Source organism: Nelumbo nucifera, chromosome 7 (assembly GCF_055504915.1).
Source record: "Nelumbo nucifera cultivar China Antique chromosome 7, China Antique-T2T, whole genome shotgun sequence".
Taxonomy (NCBI): domain Eukaryota; kingdom Viridiplantae; phylum Streptophyta; class Magnoliopsida; order Proteales; family Nelumbonaceae; genus Nelumbo; species Nelumbo nucifera.
Window position 1 is genome coordinate 21311649 of NC_142655.1, and position 18800 is coordinate 21330448.

At 38.4% G+C, this 18800-nt stretch overlaps 1 protein-coding gene across 1 annotated transcript in view; it reads right to left on the bottom strand.

The window, feature by feature from the left end:
- The window catches only part of LOC104593721 (putative wall-associated receptor kinase-like 16), a 29964-nt gene extending 18082 nt beyond the window's left edge, over positions 1-11882 (bottom strand). The window contains exons 1-3 of the mRNA XM_019197096.2: positions 11545-11882; positions 8975-9575; positions 8671-8847 (exon numbers count right to left, since the gene is read on the bottom strand). Coding sequence (XP_019052641.2) covers positions 8671-8847; positions 8975-9575; positions 11545-11859 — 1093 coding nt within the window. The 5' untranslated portion in view covers positions 11860-11882. The remainder of the gene's footprint in view (positions 1-8670; positions 8848-8974; positions 9576-11544) is intronic.
- Positions 11883-18800: the final 6918 nt, after the last annotated feature.

The window sequence follows — 18800 nt, forward strand, 5'->3', positions numbered from 1 at the left end:
CCCGTTAAGGACAACAGACGGCAACCTACCTCGGGTGCAGATAGGTTGGGCATGCACCCTACTATGTCCCTCACCCCGACGTACACAAGGCTACCCCTACTAAACAGTTCGGGGCCACGATGGCCGTTAAGGAACACCCACTTTGGAAGTTCGACTCGATAGGTTAACAGCTTGGGGTGAGATAACCATTTCGACAAAAATAAATTGCACAAACTTTTGACAAAAAGAAAAAATCTCTTCATTGCAGAAGATTCATTACATAAATTCCATTAAGAACGTCTTGATTACAAGAAAGAAAAAGGGAGAAGATTAAGTTTAGAAATACAGGGAGCAAACTACTTCGGAAGCTTGTTGCCTCTATTAGGGACCTCCTCGGGGGCAGTAACTGGGCCCGCATCCTCTGCTTCATCTTCGGCGCCCTCATCTTCAGAATCTAGATCATCTTTTGACTGACGCACGATGTCGTCAGTGATCCGTGAAGTGGTGATGGTGCTTGTATCCAGGTCGGGGTAGAGGTGCCTGATTAGCCACCTACTGAGCTTGAAGCCCTTGCGGTAGGCCTCGGTCATCACGTCGTCAAACCTTGAAGAGTTGACATAGTCGATGACGGCCTGAGTCTTGGCCTCCTTGAGAGCACCCTCAAAGATCGCGGTCTTCTCTCTTATATCTTCTTTGAGGTACTACACCCCGTGCTCCAGCTTCCCCTTTGCCTCCTTGAGGCCTTGCATTTCGAGCTTCAGGGCATCCCGCTCAGCCTTGAGGCTGTTCACCTCAAGACCTAAGGTATCTTGACCGACCTTGAGCCCGTTTACCTCGGCCCTCAGCTTATCTTTGTCTCGGGCCAGCTCCCCCTTCTCTGCCATTAACACCTCGATGAAGCTCTTCTGAGCCGAGACGTCACTCTCCAGGCGGTGGACCTGACAGCGAGCTGCCATCAACTCAGTATGGGCTGCGCGGGATGACTTCTCAGCCTCCAGAGCCCGCCTCAGGTGCCGATCTAATTGAAGGGTCAAGGCGCGAATGGTGGAGTTCACCTACAAAAGGGAAACCGGACAAGAGAGAAACCAGTAAAAAAAATAAGAGAAAAAAGAAGGGGGAAAAAAGAGACTTACCACCATAGTATAGGTGGCAGCTTGGGCACCGAGCTGACCGGGAGTGAGATCAGCCCACTCGCTGACCTCCCCCGGGTATGCAGCCAGCTTGCTCTTCTTCAGGCTGCACTAGGGGTTCAGGACGGTTTGACTCCTCTGACCCTCCGAGCTAGATGCCATCATCTCTACATCACGAGTGGAACTCTCAGAGGCCTCGGTGGCGGCTTCGGCAGGATGAGCCCCGGCAGCAGCCCCTGCAGCACAAGCCTCGACAACGCTCTCAGCAGCAGGTTCAGTGGGCCTAACGACAGGCTCCGCTACCACCTCGGCCCCTTGAGGCACTGCCCCTCCTTCCAAGTCAATGACAGGCTCCGCTACCACCTTGGGCTCTGGAGCTGAAGTCTGCAGAGGTTGGGCCTCGGCTGAGGCTTGCGGGGACTCAACGCATGCCATCTTGGCTACGCGTTTCTTTATCTTCATCTGGCGGAAGAGTTTTTGGTTATCTATTCTCTCCATCTCCATGGGACCTGCAGCAAGACACAACATTAGCAATCCGAAGTAAGCATACGTGCAAAAGGCCGAAGTAAAGCAAAACCTACTCGAGCTCAAGCTGGCCTGGACAAGCTTCTCTTCGGATGTGAAGTCTTTATAATTTAACCCGAGCTGAGCCAGCATCTGGAGTGCCTTCTTGGTCTTCCCATCTAAGATGACACCGGGGTCTTGAACAGCCACCCTCCAATCAATAGGGAAGGGCCACCCCGTGATGCTCCGAACTACAAAGTAGTCCCGCTTCCAGGCCGGGACTTTACTCGAGAGTCTGTGCATAAGCTTGAACCCCGGGCGGGGAGACAGGTAGTAAGACTGTCTATGCCCGGGGAGAGTGCTCGAAGCACTCTTCTTTATGGCCAAAATGGTGCTAAGGATGTCCATGTCAATAGGAAGAGAACGGTCGAAGCAAAGAGAAATGGTCCCAACTATATTTCGTATGGAATTCGGGTGAAGTTGGTCCAAGGTTATGTTGAAGTGCACTAGCACCTCAGAAATTAAGTGGTGGAGAGGAAGTTGAAGCTTGGCTACTAATTGTTCCCTGAAGACCACGATCTCATCAGTACCGTGCTCCCATGGGAAACTGCCGGTAGGAAGACTGTAAGAGTACTCCCCAGGAAGATGGAACTTCTGTATGAGGTCCTGGAGTCTCTCCACAGTCATGGTGGAAGGGCCAAACTGATCTGGCACCCGACCTCGGTGGGAAGTGGATGCCAGATGACCCGAAGCCACCCATACATCGGATGGTTGGGCGGCAGAAGAGACACCCCGAACCGAGGTACCCACCTCGGGCTCGTCGATGAGGCTGTCTACGCTAGACGACATAGCGGACTGAAGGGAAAGAAACAAACTACAAGAGAAAAGGAAGCTCAGGAGGACTCACCAAAGGAACGCAACCGGATTGGGAGAACAGGACGGACTGGAAGACCCGAGCTAAGAGACCTCGGGTACGAGCTCAAATGCTAACGACGAAAGCTTTGTGGCAAAGAAAATGGCCAAGGTCTCCCTATTTATAGCCACAACTGCGGGTTCATCAAGGCGAAAACGGTTTAGTATGTTTTTGACGTCTGCGAAGTCCGTGCGTAATCTGGATGCGACTCGAGTCTTTTTTTGATCGAACCGGGCGCTAGACCGGTCCAGCTGGACGGAGCGCACGACAAATCGGCATAAATACCGACGCCAAATCCACCCGGCGCGTCATGACCTCCCCGCGCTAGGTCATCGCCGTCAGCACAGGGAGTGGGGGGAAATTGATGGAGGGTGATTTGGCCTGACCTCGCAACACGGGTACACGTGGGCGTGACCTTGCTCAAATAGTGACTCAGCGTGACAGCACAACTGACATAACCACAACTCAGGGGGAGGGTCTCACCGAGTTGAGCTCGGCAACTGGGCAGATAAACTACTCGCCAGAAGCCATCTTGCCTACATCTCCTCCCCGGGGTTAAGGCATTTCGGGGTGCCCCAAGGTCGGGGTACCCTGACCTTTCTCGATACCCGAGCTCCTCCCGATGGACTTTGGGCCACTCCCCGACGAGAGCTCACCGACCCACCTCTAGACACCTTGGGGTGAAAACACTTCAGGCCAGACAGCTTGGCATAGCTTGCCATAGGTAGCTCACCACCTGTGGGATAGCCCAACACAAGGAAACTCGCGAAAGGGTAGTTTGGCGTACCGCCGAAAGATCTCATGCCCGATCACTGTACCTGGAAAACCTGGGGGCAGCAGCCGTGTCCCTCGTCAGACATCGTCGCGCCTTCCACCTTTAGAAGGTGCCTTACACCTGACAGGCACGTACCCTGCGACGACAGCCCCGCGCGTGCCACCTCAGCCTTGCCTATAACGACTGTGGCAGACTGACAATGGCTGTTATACCTGCCCTGTCAGAAGCCAGAGGGCCTGATGCAATGGAATTCTGTTATAAGGGGCTTATTCTCAATGGACAAAGTATCTTTTGAGCCACTTGCGCAATCTGCACTCTTAGCCTTCGTTTTCCCTTCGCTGTTCACATAGAATACTGACTTAATCATCGGAGCGTTCCCACCGAGCAAACCCCCCGGGAATTCTTCTTCTTCCTCCTCGTTTCAGGTACCTCTCAGGAGCCACGTGACTGCCAGATAGGAGTGACCGGATCACGCTACATCACCATCTTTTTCTATGTCATATACGCTGATGTGTTTATACTACCCCAAACCCGAAGATAATTGCTATTTTTGTGTAAGTCTCTTCAACTTCATGACTATTACTAAAAGTAATGAATGAATGGGAGCCCAATTGTCTCAAACTTCAAGACTAATGTAAAAGAAAGTAATAATTAAAGTGGAGTCCAAACTATCTATATTTGTAAAATGTATTGTGTAAAGTCTTAAAAGTGGAGAGAGTCCCATTGTTTCTATACCAAAACCAGAAGTATCAGACTTCTACTACTATCCATAGTCGGTTCGGTTTAGGTTGGTTTCAGTTTTCAACCTGACTAGTCGAGTTGTTTATATTTAGAAACTGAGACCGACTAGATCGGGTTGGATCAGATCGGTTTGGTCTGTTTGATTGGTTTGACTCTTCTTGTGAACACCCCTAACTATTTGGGCCAAGTGGGAGATTAGAAAAATGCCCATACGGGTAGGACCCAGATTGTGGCCCATCATAGTGGCCATGATCCAGATTGTTTGGTCCTAACCCAACCACCCAAATAGAGTTCATTGTGTGGCCACGATCCAGATTGTGGCCCATCATAGCTCTAGAATTTGGGGATTTGACAAATTAAATTTAAATTTGAATAGACCCCATTTATTTGAAAATAATGGAGCTATTAATTGAGAGAAAATCAAGGAAATTAGATCCCTCCTCTTTAGGTAAACTCTTTGATAGGGGGAGACTGCACAAAAGAATTAATATGAGAGAGGACCCTCTTCCATAGGTGAATGAAGCATTCTCTTTGTTATCTAATCTCATCCTAACCTCCAAGTCATGAGAGTGCATCCTATCAACATTGTTTCTCAGGGAAAAGATTCATGAGTCTTTTCCCATGAGAGAATCATTGTGACTCAAGGGGATAGACTAAGCCCTTGTAGTCACCAAGCATCTATCTTGGTGGTAGAAGGTACTACATTCAAGTGGAGACACCTGTATTGGTACAACTAAGGAGAACGTCTAAAGGTTGATATGAGAAGGAAATCAGTTCCACAAGTTAAGAACAACGGTTATGGCGACTAGAGGTATAATGTTTGTTTTGTTTTGTTCTTTTGACCGGCCTAAGCAATCATTAGTCTTCAAGATCTGATCAAGTCAGATCTGTTTTATTATTCCATTTTTATTATTTCATACTTTTATCTACATTGTTCAAAACTAGTGACTGCACAACCGACCTTCGAAAATTACATTGCATAAACACTATTTTGTAAATAAGAGCATTCTCCCACCTATTTTATTAGAGAAAACAAGATCAAGATGTTTATAAGGAAAGGTTCATTATGTAAATAAAAGCATTCTCGATCAATGAAGTAGAAGCTTGAGCAGTTGTTGATGGTTATCATGTAGCAGAAGGGTTTGGTCATTCCAAGATCTCAACAGAAGGAGATTCATGCATACTAGTAGTTAATGGTCTTCGAGAAAGGGAGGTACCTACTCCTTGGAACATAAAAGATTTTTTTTTGCAATATTGCTATGAACTTTTTCATGATTGGGCTCTCAGTCTCATTTCTTGTACTCTTTATTGCACGAGTATGACTAGAGGGATTTGCTCCTGACAGAGCGCTCCTCACACCAAGAACATCCCAATGTCTATTAGAAACATCTCTCCATGAATGACAACATACAAGAACGGTAGATGTTCTTGTTGTGTGTGTGGTTGGATTGCGTAGTGAGGTTGGTGTAACCATATCAAGACTCGAGATTAGGGATGGAAATTTTCCTCATAAAACTAGGGCCCTGCCCTGTCTTGAATAGGGCGGGTTTTACCTGATCTTTCTTAATAAGGGACAGAGTGGAGATGGGGAAAATATTTTTACCCCGAACAAAGAATGGGGCAAGACATGATTTGCATATAATCCCTTGGATCTTCCCTAAATCCAATGATAAATTAGTAAAATATCGCTACATTTTATATTAATTTTGAATACATTCCTAATTTTCTCCAAATTCGTAAGAATCCTATCTTACCCTTTCAGCATCTTGTAGAGGATGACTCAGGATGTAGAGATTTGCAAGAGTTTGGCCGGGTTTGTGTGTCTTAGGAGGGGAGGAAAGGATATGTTAGCTTTTCTTGGAGTTGGGAAAACATTCTCCATGCCAAGTGCTGTTGATAGCTCTTGGTATATATGGCTTGACTAAGGAGGTTGATTATTCTCACTCACTCTCCCAGGCAACTTAAATTCCTCTTGTGGTGATTACTCAGGTCAGATGTTGATGATCAAGATTCCATTTAATTTTCATCTTAGCAGAATTCCAAACTCTAGAAGGACAAAGGATTTAAGAGATTTCTTTGGAGATTTTTGTGAGGAAAATCGTTAAGGGTACAAAAGTACTTATGGTCTTAAAATTCAAAATTGTTTATTATTATTATTATTATGCACGATTAAAGGGTAAAAGTAAACAATTTATATGAATAAAAATACTATGATTTAACTTCTATGGATTGCACAAATAATTGTATATCAAGGCATGTCTAGTATCTTTTTGGTTGTAAATAAAGAAAGTTATTAAAAAGAAAATGAAAAACTATAGAAAGGGAAACCAGCAAACCTGACAAGACAATAACTGTACAAACCAGCAAACACTTCTTAATGGAAAAGCCAATCTCACTCGTTCAACCAAAGTGCACCTTACCCTAGAAACAGAGAATACTCAGATTCGAGTCCTCACAAAACCCTTCTCACAATCTTTTTCAGTCATGCATTGAAAACATCTTGCACATGTATGTTTTTATTCATGACAAGATGTTCCTGAGAACGATGTGAGGAGGGTTTTGTGAGAATTGAATATGAATTTAGAAACAAGGATATATGATAGAAACATCTGCTTAAAACTAAAGCACACCCAATAAGTATTTATGATATTTCTATTTCATCCTCTATCACTCCTTCCTCTCCACTAAACCAAGGTTTTTAAAATCGAATTGGACAATAAATCAGTTAGGGGTCCAGTTCTTAGGTCGAACAGTCCAACCATTCAAATCGAAAGGATGGCTCGTTCTGATAAAAAAATAAAAAAAAATAAAAAACAGTCAAAGCTGCTGAACAGTTCGAACGATTTAACTGCCCAGGTCAACGATTTGTTGACCAAATTAATGTTTTTGGGCAAATTAATGGTTTTGGGGTAAAATGGAACCAATCACCTGACTAGTTCCCAGTTTTTCCGGTCTGATCGTCCAGTCTGGTTTGATTTTGAAAACCATGCACTGAACACTTTTTGTCCTTGAACTTAGATTCAATCCTCAAAATATGGTGCCCACACCAAACTCACAGTCACTTGCAATCATATATTGATAATTAATATCTCTATACTTATATGTTTTTATTCATGGAGAGATGAGATATTTCCAATGCACAGCTGCAAGTAGCTGTAAGCCTGTAAATACGGCATGTTATGAGAGATCACATCTCCGCCCCACAACACATCCCCGCCATGTATTGGGAATATCCCTGACGATGACATCATCAGGACTGATACTATCTTGGGAGATGTTCCCAATACACAGCAGGGATGTGCAGTGGAGTGTTGTGGGGCGGCCCCGTGTGGGGGGAGATGTTAACTCGTATTATGAGTACTGAATCCGATCTTATCCTCTTCGGTCTCATGGGCCTGCACCGCCATATATATCGACTTAAAAGATCCACCATCTTCCTCATTTTCCTGTTTCTAGGCAGACCCCCAAACTTGATTACTGTCAAAATCCCACGTTTGGGTCCTCTCTAGAGGGAAGGGAGGAAAATTTCCTTTGCATAAAAAAAAAAAAAAACAGTTAATTAGCCACCACCAAATCTCTATCCACTCTCCTTTTCCAAGTAGGCTCCAGATTTGTATGACTTGATATAGCCTATAAGTATAGGGATCACTGCACGTAGGGATGGCAATTTTCCTTATGGGGATTCGCCCCGAATGAGACAGGAATGGGGATGATTTTCCTCCTACTGAGAAATTTTCATCTCTATTCTCCCCGTCCCTGCCCCGCCCCATTGCCATTCCTAACTACATGTCGTTAGTGCTTCACCAATCTCATCACTCGAGCGTTTCACCAACAGTCTTGACCACCATTTCATTGTGGCCCATAGCGTTGATGAAGTCGGAAATACAGGCGTAAATCTCTGAGTACCTATGCTCCCCACGAAACATATATATTTCGACACTTACACTACAATCCTAACACCGAAACACCCCAATTCATCTGTTACGGTACGAGCACCTATAACCTTCATCAGTCCCTCCGCTCCGGTTGTCGTCAAATTCAAACCTGCTTAATAGTGATGACGAAGTGGAGGGACCTAAAATAGAATAAATAAATAATACTTGCAATTGAAATTTGAAAACAGAGAACCACTTCAATTAATTAATAATACTTGTAGGGATATTTTTGTTTGGGACGTCAGAGATCAGAGTTGACTGCTGACTATAATTTCCCGCCATTAATATATATATATATATATATATATTAAATATTAATTATATATATTTAAAATATTATTTTTATTTTTTATTTGAAACAAATCCATTTTCTATAAAAACTGAATGTAAAAAATGGGGATTTGGGTTTCTGATAAAAAACTCATCTTCATGAGGGATTGGCTATGTAGGTTAATTTTTTATCGTTAATGGGGATTGGAGTCGAGAATGCATGGGACTAGTTAAAAATCAGGGTCAGGGATGGAGATTAGTGTGAGTCTCCACTCCACCCCAAACTGATTTGTTGCCATTCCTAAATTGTTATTGTTGTAATTAACGTCCTTAGATTTACAAGAATAAAATGGATCAATAAAGAAAAGGTATATATAAGACAAGAAACAAATTAATGCAGTAGGGAGTAGTTGTGCTTATTACCTAGAGTGATGTGTAGCACCTTATTACTCTTGGAAATTGGGGTGCAACCAGTTCCATTCACCTTGTAATTGTAACCATCACCTACAGTTCCTTCTGGGCAAGTGCAGTTGTAACTTCCGAGTGTATTCACGCACGATCCTTCACAGTCATGGGTGGCATTCTTGCATTCATCAATGTCTTCAAGCAACAATTAAGCATAAAAGGCTGGCATAATCAGTATTTAATGGGGGAACTAATAAATCATCATAAAATCAATCACTAAATAACTGGGTACACACAATCTTCTACTTCTGCTTTACTATACCTTGGCATCCATGTGGCAGATAAGGATTGCCATGGTAGCCATTCTTGCAATGGCACAGATATCCGCTGCCGCTGGTAGAATTAATGCATTCAGTGTTGTCTCTACAGGCATAGTTCACCTGCAGGCTTGAATCTCCACAGGTCTGGTTCCCAATCTTCCACTCCAGCACCACTGGAGTTCCCGTCTGATTCCCAAACTTATATGGCACTCTTCCTATAAAATCCCATATATCTGATTCCATGAAACTGAACCATTCATCCTTAACCAGGAAGGCATAGCTGCAATTGGAGTCATCATAGCTGTTGCTTTGGAGTTTTACTTGAAACGTATCAAGACCCCGAGGAATGGACGTCTGGCAACATCCGATGCCGGAACAAGATCCGTTGATCACATTGGTGATATTGCCACACACAGAGCTGCACCCGCTCTGGAAACCGTTAGGGTTTACGTAATCGGACATGAACGCCTCCATGTTGCATCCGATAGCAGTGAATTTGTTTCGGGTGTTGGAGAATTTGAACCCTTCCGTCAAGTTGATCTGGACTGTGACTCCTGCATCTTTCATTTCTTGACCTTGTGCACGAACACCGTCGGGTGGGGACTGGCGCATAAAATAATGATTCAATTAATTAACTAGGATCGACAATACATTGAATACGAGATATATCGTATCTATATCCATGTTCACTGGCATAGGATACGTTTCTATCTTGTTAGTCATAGTCATGTATATCCGCATGATACACCACTATATTGGTGTGTATACCGCTGTATCAGGGGATACAACCTAAGGCTCAGTTTGGAAGGACTATAAATGCAAATATGTAGAGTGCAAACTTTATGTTTTGTATTATTTTGTATGCATTTGTATTGTATATATTTGCATTTGTATTCTTTCTAAACTGAGCCTAATATTCATTGATAAAGAGGCATATCAGACCCTAATTTAACAACATATTCAAACCTTTATTTAAGAGTTAATTTTCCCCAAAAATTTAATAAGAACTGAAAATTATAAAATTAATTTTATTTTATTTATCTCAAATGATTTATATATTTTATTTGAAGTATAAATCATATGGGAAAATGAAAACATATTTATTATTTGAAAAATAGAGTTATTACTTATATAATTTTCCCAAAAAAATAATAAAAATTGTAAATTATAATTATAAAAACTGAACTAAATAGTTTAAGAGTTATCTTTCTCCAAAATTTTAATAAAAACTGAAAATTATAAAAGTAATTTAATTTATCTACCTTAAATGATTTATACGTTTTATTTTAAAATTGTATTTTAAAAATAAAAATATACTAAAAATGCTAAATTAAAAAATTCCCAAACAATTAATAGATATTATGTTATAATTATAAAAACTGAAATAGAGTGATAATTCTTGTATAATATGTACATCTTTTCAATGCCCCGGTATTGTTGATTTTAATGTTTCTGTTCATATAACATATTAAAGTGTGCATTTCTCATGTATTTATACCTCATTCATAGTTAATTCAGCTTTAAATTTAGTGATATTAACATATTTATGTAATTTGTATGCATTTTCCTAGTGAAATAGGGATTTAGAATTGCCCAACTGTTTGGCCGAGCAGAATTGGAATTTCAGTCTCATTCTTGATGAAATGATCACATTCCTCCATTTGAAGGAATGGCTATTCCCTCCTCTTCCAATAGAATGAGAATCCATTCCAGTCAATTCTAAATGTGAACAAATAGGTGAAAAGATAGATCATTTTGATTCCAATTCCAACCAATTCTCATTCTGGTAATTCCAATCTAAGTATAAACTAATAAACGAATTCTAAATAAGTTTCTATAAATGAGATCAAATCAGTCACCCACAACATCTCACAGCACATCCCCTGTGTATTGGGAACATCTCGATGATAATATCAGAAATGATGTTGTCATCATCGGGAAATGTTCCCAATATACAGCAGCTGGGATGTGAGAACAAGGTGATATTCATCAAAATTCAGGAGGGGATTTGATTCATCAAAGATAGCAAAACACAACACGTAGGACCCGTATCTAACATGTAGAAAAGTATTTCAGAAACTAATAAACATAGTTCGATTATTTCATGTAGTTGCAAAACATGCAAAACTGAAGAAGGGCCATGGACTCTCTTATTCCTTGGTGTTGTTGATAGGTTGGGATGAGAGTTGGGCCATCCTCTTTTTTATATAGAGGTATAGAGTAGCTCCATCACAGACTCTAGCCTCAGTTGAAACAAAGGTGGCAAACCTCTCATAGGTGGTGGTTTTCTTAATCCGGGTTTCGCAAAAATAAAATGAACCCCATTTAATTATTGCAGAGTGCAGACCACCTTTTAAAACCCTATCATATTTCCAGCACCATAGGTCTACCCTAAATCTAAAAAAAATGACTTTCTGTTATAAAAAAGAAGTTTTGGTGAAAATCCACAATTTCAGAAAAGCTGTTTTATGGAGGAATTGATACTAGGTGCAATTGTATAATCAATCAATATGAAACGTACAATAGTCTCCTCCTAATATTCCATTAATCATCAGGATCGCTTAGAACTCACGTTGGATGATGAGTCGTTGCAGTCTTTGGCAACCCAGATGAGCGCGGTTGCTTCACCCTGTAATAACGATATATCCAAAATGGGAATATTGTCTTCGGGAAAAGAAAGCATAGGAGGATCGAAGGAAGTATTGCAGACTAATCTGAAAGCTTGGTCTCTGAAACATTTGGGGTCATCAAGGCCAAAGGGATAAGGGATGGAAGTGTTCCCGCATGTTTCCTTGCAGCCAGGCATCGTCATGTTGGTGTATGTCGACGACGACACAACCGGCCATAATAACAGCAGGCAAAGAAAAGCAGCCGGCCGAGCCATCATTATTCTTGGGTGTCTATTGCAAAATATGCATTAATTCTTCCTTTTATAAGCACCAATTAGAAGTCTATTATAGGTGAAATGGGGTAACTTCTGACATAATTCACAGGGATTCAATGGGGGTGATGTCAAGGATAAAGTAAATTATTTACGGGGACTCAGGGAGTTGGTAAGTTCCTTGGGGTGTGAGGTAAGCTTTTACGTTGCATTTACCCTAAGGGTTCCAAGGTCAAACTGTCATTGGGTAAATTGCTGAAACCTCCCTTAAGTTTTTGGTTGTTGCTGAAACTGTTGAAATTTGGTAATTGCAATTAATCGTCTCATGAACTTTCTAACATAGTTGCAACTTGCAAGTAGACCCCTTTTGTTAGAATCAATTAGGCATGAAAATGTTCAAGGTATTCATGCAGTCATTTTTGACCAAGATGCTTAATTATTTTTTCCAAATTTTCTCTTTATATGAAACCTCCCCTTAAGTTTTTGGTTGTTGTTGAAACACGTTGAAGTTTGGTAATTGCAATTAATCGTCTCATGAACTTTCTAACATAGTTGCAACTTGCAAGTAGACCCCTTTTGTCAGAATCTTTTAGGCATGAAAATGTCCAAGCTATTCATGCATTCACTTTTGACCAAGATGCTTAATTATTTTTTCCAAATTTTCTTTTTATATGAATTGCTAGCATAAATCCTTTCATTCTCTTTTCTGAAATTGATTTATTTTCCAAAATTTCCCTTCATATCAATCACTCAAATTTAAAATGCAACTTTAAATTCTATATTTTTTGTTGTTTATAAAGTTGTTATTTTTTTTTCTATAGAAACCAGCCTCCATAGAAATTGCATGGGTATTTTGGACATTTTTATGTCTATTTTTAGAAGATTCTATCATAGAGGGTCTACTTGCAACTCTGTGGGAAAGCTGAGGAGAGGTGATTGCAATTACCAAACTTCAGGGTAGGCTGCAAGTTAACCAAGAAAGTTCACCCTAGCCTATAAACTATCCGATAGTTTGCATTTTATAAAAACATCCCTAATAATTTGCAACTATGGCTCAGTTTGGAAAGAGTACAAATACAATTATGTAGAATACAAAACCTTGTAGCTCAGTTTGAAAGGAGTACAAATACAAAATGTAGAGTGCAAAACCTTGTATTTTGTATTATTTTGTATGTATTTACACTATGCATATTTGTATTTGTACTCCTTCCAAACTTAGCCTAATTTATTTAATCGAGCTTTTGTTAATAACCATTTGTATTGCTGAGTGAAAGTGGTCACGTGGTCATCTAAATCAATTGTAAAGTGTTTAAGGGCATGGACCCATGGTTGTTAATTTCTTTGAGGCTTCACATTTCAGGTAGTGTTATTTTGTAATTAAGTTCTATATCTTGTCTAGTAATAATAGATCTAGAGTGTAAATAATGTACACCTAATTAATTAAGATAAAGAAGTGACATTTTTTTTCTTTTTTCTTAATAAATTTTCTATTACCCAAAAAAGAATGAGGAAAAGATATGAGTCGTGGTGATTTTCTCCTTCATATGATCCTTGTTTATAGGCTACAGTCCATTAACATTCTTGATTAGGGTTAAAATTGTCATTTTTACTTCTATCCAACAAAAGATTGATTAAGTAAATAGGTTGCAAAAAATAGGGGTATTTTTAATAAATAACCTTTATTAGGGATCATAAATTGTAAGATAAAGTTATGAATTCTAAGGTGGAGTGGATCGTAAAAGTCCCTTCTTATTATACAAAAAATTTGAAACTTCTCATTTACTTTGGAACTACAAAATCTTTCTCCTTGGTAGTTAAGATAAACTTTAAGGCTATGTTTGGTTTGAAGGAAAAAGTAGGGAAAGAAAAGGAAATGAAAGAAAACCTTTACAAATCTTGTATAGATTTCCCTGCATTTCCCTTCCTTTCCCTACTCTTTCCTTCAAATCAAACATAGCGTAATTGATCTCTCCTCAGGAGAGGATTAATCCCCCTCTTTTCAAGATTCTTACCGCGTAAGACTGCTTCAATATGACCAAAGGAAAAAATGAATAAATCCGATAAACCTCTCTAGCTTTTCTGACAATGTCTTAAGTCTGCCTTCAACTTTGACCAACCCTTACACCTCCCCTGACTTTGGAGATGAAGGAACTTATACACCCCTTCTTGTACTTTGTCATTAGAAATCTAACAACTGCTCATGTCATGAATTTAAATATTTTATAATACCAATTTTGTCCATATGTAAAATTATCAAATGTTTGATGACTAAAATATTCTTAAAATAATATATTTTAGTCGTCAACGGCCAATTTGTTAAAGATCAATGGGGTACCTGAATTTGGCTCATACCGCATCAAATTTGGACTCAAATTGGATTACATTCGAGCCCTACCCAAAAGTCAAGGGAGGATTAAGAAGGGGTCAAAGTTGAGGGGAGGTTTAAAGTCTTTTCAGAAAGCTCAGGGAAGGTTGAAGGGATTTAACAAAAAAAAATGAAAAATAAGAACAAACAGAAGAAATAAAGAGGGGTAAAAGTTGAGGGGAGGTTTAAAGTCTTTTCAGAAAGCTCAGGGAAGGTTCAAGGGATTTAACAAAAAAAAAAATGAAAAACAAGAACAAACAGAAGAAAGAAATAGAGATGACCTCTTCAACTATATTAATACATTACTTTGTTGTAAGGATTAAAAAAAGACCACTTCATTAATCTACCATTTTTTGGAGTCATGACAAGAGAGGTCACGTCACTTGTAAGTAGGTTACTTATGAGTTGGGATATTCTACCAATGAAACAAGTTCCAACCCTCTACTAACTCTAATACGCACAGAGACCCACCATAAAATTGGGACCCAATGTATGAGATGTGTAGTGTGAGATTATGTTGGCAGGTGATCTGGACTCATTATTTATAAACTTCTCATAGGGTATATAGTTTTACGTGAGTTAAGTTAAGGATTTAAATATCAACTAGCAGGACCCGTGCGACGCACAAGATTTGTTAATTTAAAGATAAACAATAGAAACATGTAAGAGTATACAATTATTTTATATAATAATTAATAATAATTTATATTTTATATATTACTTTTAATAATATTTTTACAATATAAAAATAACAATAATTAATTTTAGATAGGATTGTTTATCAAACTTAGAAATGGAAATTCCCCATTTCCTCGATCCTCGTGGGGATTTGCCTCGAATAGGGTGGGGATGGGGATGATTTTCCCCCTATGGGAATGGAGATGGGGAAATTTTCATCCCCGTTGGCGGGGACGGAGAGAGCACTCCTCACCTTGTATGGTCCCCAATACCCACTAAGATATATGTATATATACACATACGCTTATATGTTAATATTTTTAAAAATATGGTTTAATATGTTTGAATCTTTTCTAATAAAATAAAAATAAAAACATAATGATTGACATTATAAAGAATCATAGGGAGTGGGGATCCTCGTGGAGATGGGGATGGGGATAACATTGTCCCCATTAACGGGGATGGGGACGAGGATGTGGATGGGGACGGGGATGGAGAGAGGCTCGTTGTCCCCACCCTGCCCAGTTGCCATTTCGAATCAAACTACTGAAACTAACCAATCCAATTTCTAGTATTTCTAGTCGACTTTGGTTCAACAATTTCCCAACCCAATTAGGTTGGATCAGTTTTGCTTTGGCCATTTGTAAATACACTAAAATTGAATGACCCAATCATAGATATATTAATATTTTATATTTTAAATATATTTTTTAATACAGGAAAGTGGGAAAATTCCAATATTTCTTAGGCTAAAATAGTTTATATTATAAATTTATTTTTAATAATGCCATTGAAATTTTTTAAAATTTAAACTTAATTTTTAAATATTATTTTTTAAGTTTAAATCTTTTGAACCGATTGACCAAACTGAAAATTGACCCAAATCGATATAACTTGAGTGACTAGCCCCCAACCTGACCAGGTTGATTTGGTTAGCTAAACAACCTACAACTGAACCAAACCAACCCATGAACAATAGTTTAATATCCAATAATTATTAAACATTTATGGTGAAAATACAAAATAAATTAAATTTATAATGCTAAATAATAGTACTTTCAACTCCAATAATAATTTAAAATTATCTATTAAATAAAAAACAAAAATAGATTTATACATAATTATTGAAAATAGATTTATCACAAAAAACAATAAATAATTACTAAAATATAATAAATATTAATTTTAATATAGATAAATATATAATAAATAAATATTAAGCTTTTAAGATTATTAATAAACAATAATTTTTTGAAAGTTGCTTTCTAGAATTATTAATAGGTATAAATGAAATTAGTTATATTCAATATTATCTATTTATTGAAATAATATCATTATTTAAATTTTAAAATATTAATTATTTGTTGAATTTAATAATCCATAAAATTATAGTACTATTAATACATTATTTTGTTATTTTAACTATTTAAAATCTAGTTATGTTAAATATTTCATTATTTAAAATATTTAGTTATTTAACCAAATATTTAAAATCTTAATCTATTTATTATAATTGAAAGTTATTCAATAACTATTTAAAATATATTATTAGTTGATTTAAAATATTAATTTTAATATTTTTTATTTAAGATATTTAGTTATTGAAATATTTAAATAATATTTCATTTTTAATGTTAGATTTTTATTATTTGAATAATCCAGAAAATCATAATTTATATTGTTTATACAAAATTTTGTGATTAATTTTGTAAAAATATATAATTATTAATAATATGAATATTATTTAATCGATTATAATTATTTTTTGTCTTTTTAAATAATATATTTGAAAGTTATTATATAATTTTGTTAGAATATTTAAATAATTCTTAAATTTTTTAATTCATAATTTTTTAGATAGATATAGATCAAAAGTGGGGGAGAAGATAAAAATAATTAGAGATAATTTAGGAGAGAAACTCTCAACTAAATTAGAGATAACTTAGGAGAAAGTTTGGGATAGTGGGGGATAGTGAGTGAGAGAGAAAGAGGGGGGGAGGGAGAGAGAGATTTTAGGAAGATTCTTTTGGAGAAAGTAGAGTTTCTAATTGGTAGTTTTGAAAATGACATGGATTAAAAAAATTCAAAAATTCAAAAAAATGAGAAAATTTCTAGACTTCCTTGTTTTGATCTATACCTATATTACTTATAAAATTGTGAATGAGGAAGTATTGGCTTCTAGATTTTTTCTTTACTAAAATACCCTCTTGAATTTAGTTCATCTCCATTGAAAGGGTTGAAAATGTAATTAAAAGAATACCATTAAGTACCTTCAATTACCTCTCAGTAAGTCTCACATTTAAGTCATTAAATAAATCACATTCTCTATCATTGAATCCAACATTTATACTTTTTTTTATCATCATTAAATTCCACTAATCTGTAATTTTTCTTTACTAAAACACCCCTCCTCTTGAATTTAGTTCATTTCCATTGAAAGGGCAGAAAATGTAATTAAAAGAATACCATTAAGTACATTCAATTACCTCTCATTAAGTCTCACATTTAAGTCATTAAATAAATCACATTCTCTCTCATTGAATCCAACATTTATACTTTTGTTTATCAACATTAAATTCCACTGATAAACATAGAAATGAAATCATATTTTTCATCTAGGTTGTAGGTAAGTAGTTCAAGCATTTGGGTCAAATGAATAATTTCATGATGTCATAAATAAATAATATAAATTTAGAAATATAAAAACACAAAAAATATAGAAAAAAAAATTTGAAAAAAAATTGGACACGTTTCTATTATTATATATTTTTCATATTAAAAAATAAGTATGATAAAATAAACATAATTTTATTACTGATTATTGTTGGTGCGATGGTCAGGTTCAAAGGGACATCTATCTGTCCGATGGTTACAGTAGGTACTTGATTATTGTTGGTGGGTTGGTTGCTTGATGAAGCCATTAGTTTAGTTTTGAAAAATGAAGGGTGAGTACTTAGTTTTTTGTATAAGATTTCCCACAGACGGATCCAATTGATGTAGTGTGATCTAGCAACTCCCTCGTGTCAAATGACTTGAACGTTGATTTGGATAGTTCCTTGTTAGGGCCGACCTATGCTAGGCCAAGCTGGAGGTGGCCAAGCTGTGCTAGGCTGAGCTGGAGGTGGTCGAGCTTATATGTTTTGCAAGAAGGAGGATTAGAGTGCCCGGGTTGTCTTTATCTAGGGTGCGCATTCCGATGCTTAAGTCAGAGAGTGTTTGAGATTCTTTCGAAAGTGAGAGAGATTGAGAGTTTGTAATCATGCGTACCTTTACAAGTAGAAATTAGTGCTTTATATAGGGGTCAATGGTTTGAGTCCCCTTATAATGGGTCTCATCTTCTCGCGAAGCTATTTCCGTTTGGTTCGGTGGGTTATTGCATCGGTTATGATGAAGGGTGATTTGGCCCGACCTCATAGCACGGGTACACGTGGGCGTGACCTTGCTCAAGCGATGACTCAACGTGACAGCACAGTAAGCGTAGCCGCAACTCAGAGGGAAGGTCCCACCGAGTTCAGCCCGGTAACTCGGCGGGATAGGCTACTCGTCGGGAGCTGCCTAGCCTGCACCTCCTCCCCGAGGCCAAGGCACCCCCAAGCTGCCTCCAAGCTCGGGGCCCCTGACCTTTCCTAATACCCGAGCTCCTCCCAGTGAATCTTAGGCCACTCCCAGACAGGAACACCCCGATCTGCCTCTAGGTATCCCGAGGTGAAGACACCTCGGGCCAGACAACTCGGCATAGCTAGCCACAGGTAGCTCGCCGCTTGCGGGATAGCCCGACACAGGGTAACTCGCGAAAGAGTAGTTTGGCATATCGCAGGAAGATCTCCTGCCCGACCACCATACCCGACAAATCTGGGGACAATAGTCACGTTCCTCGTCAAACAGTGTTGTGCCTGTCGCCTTT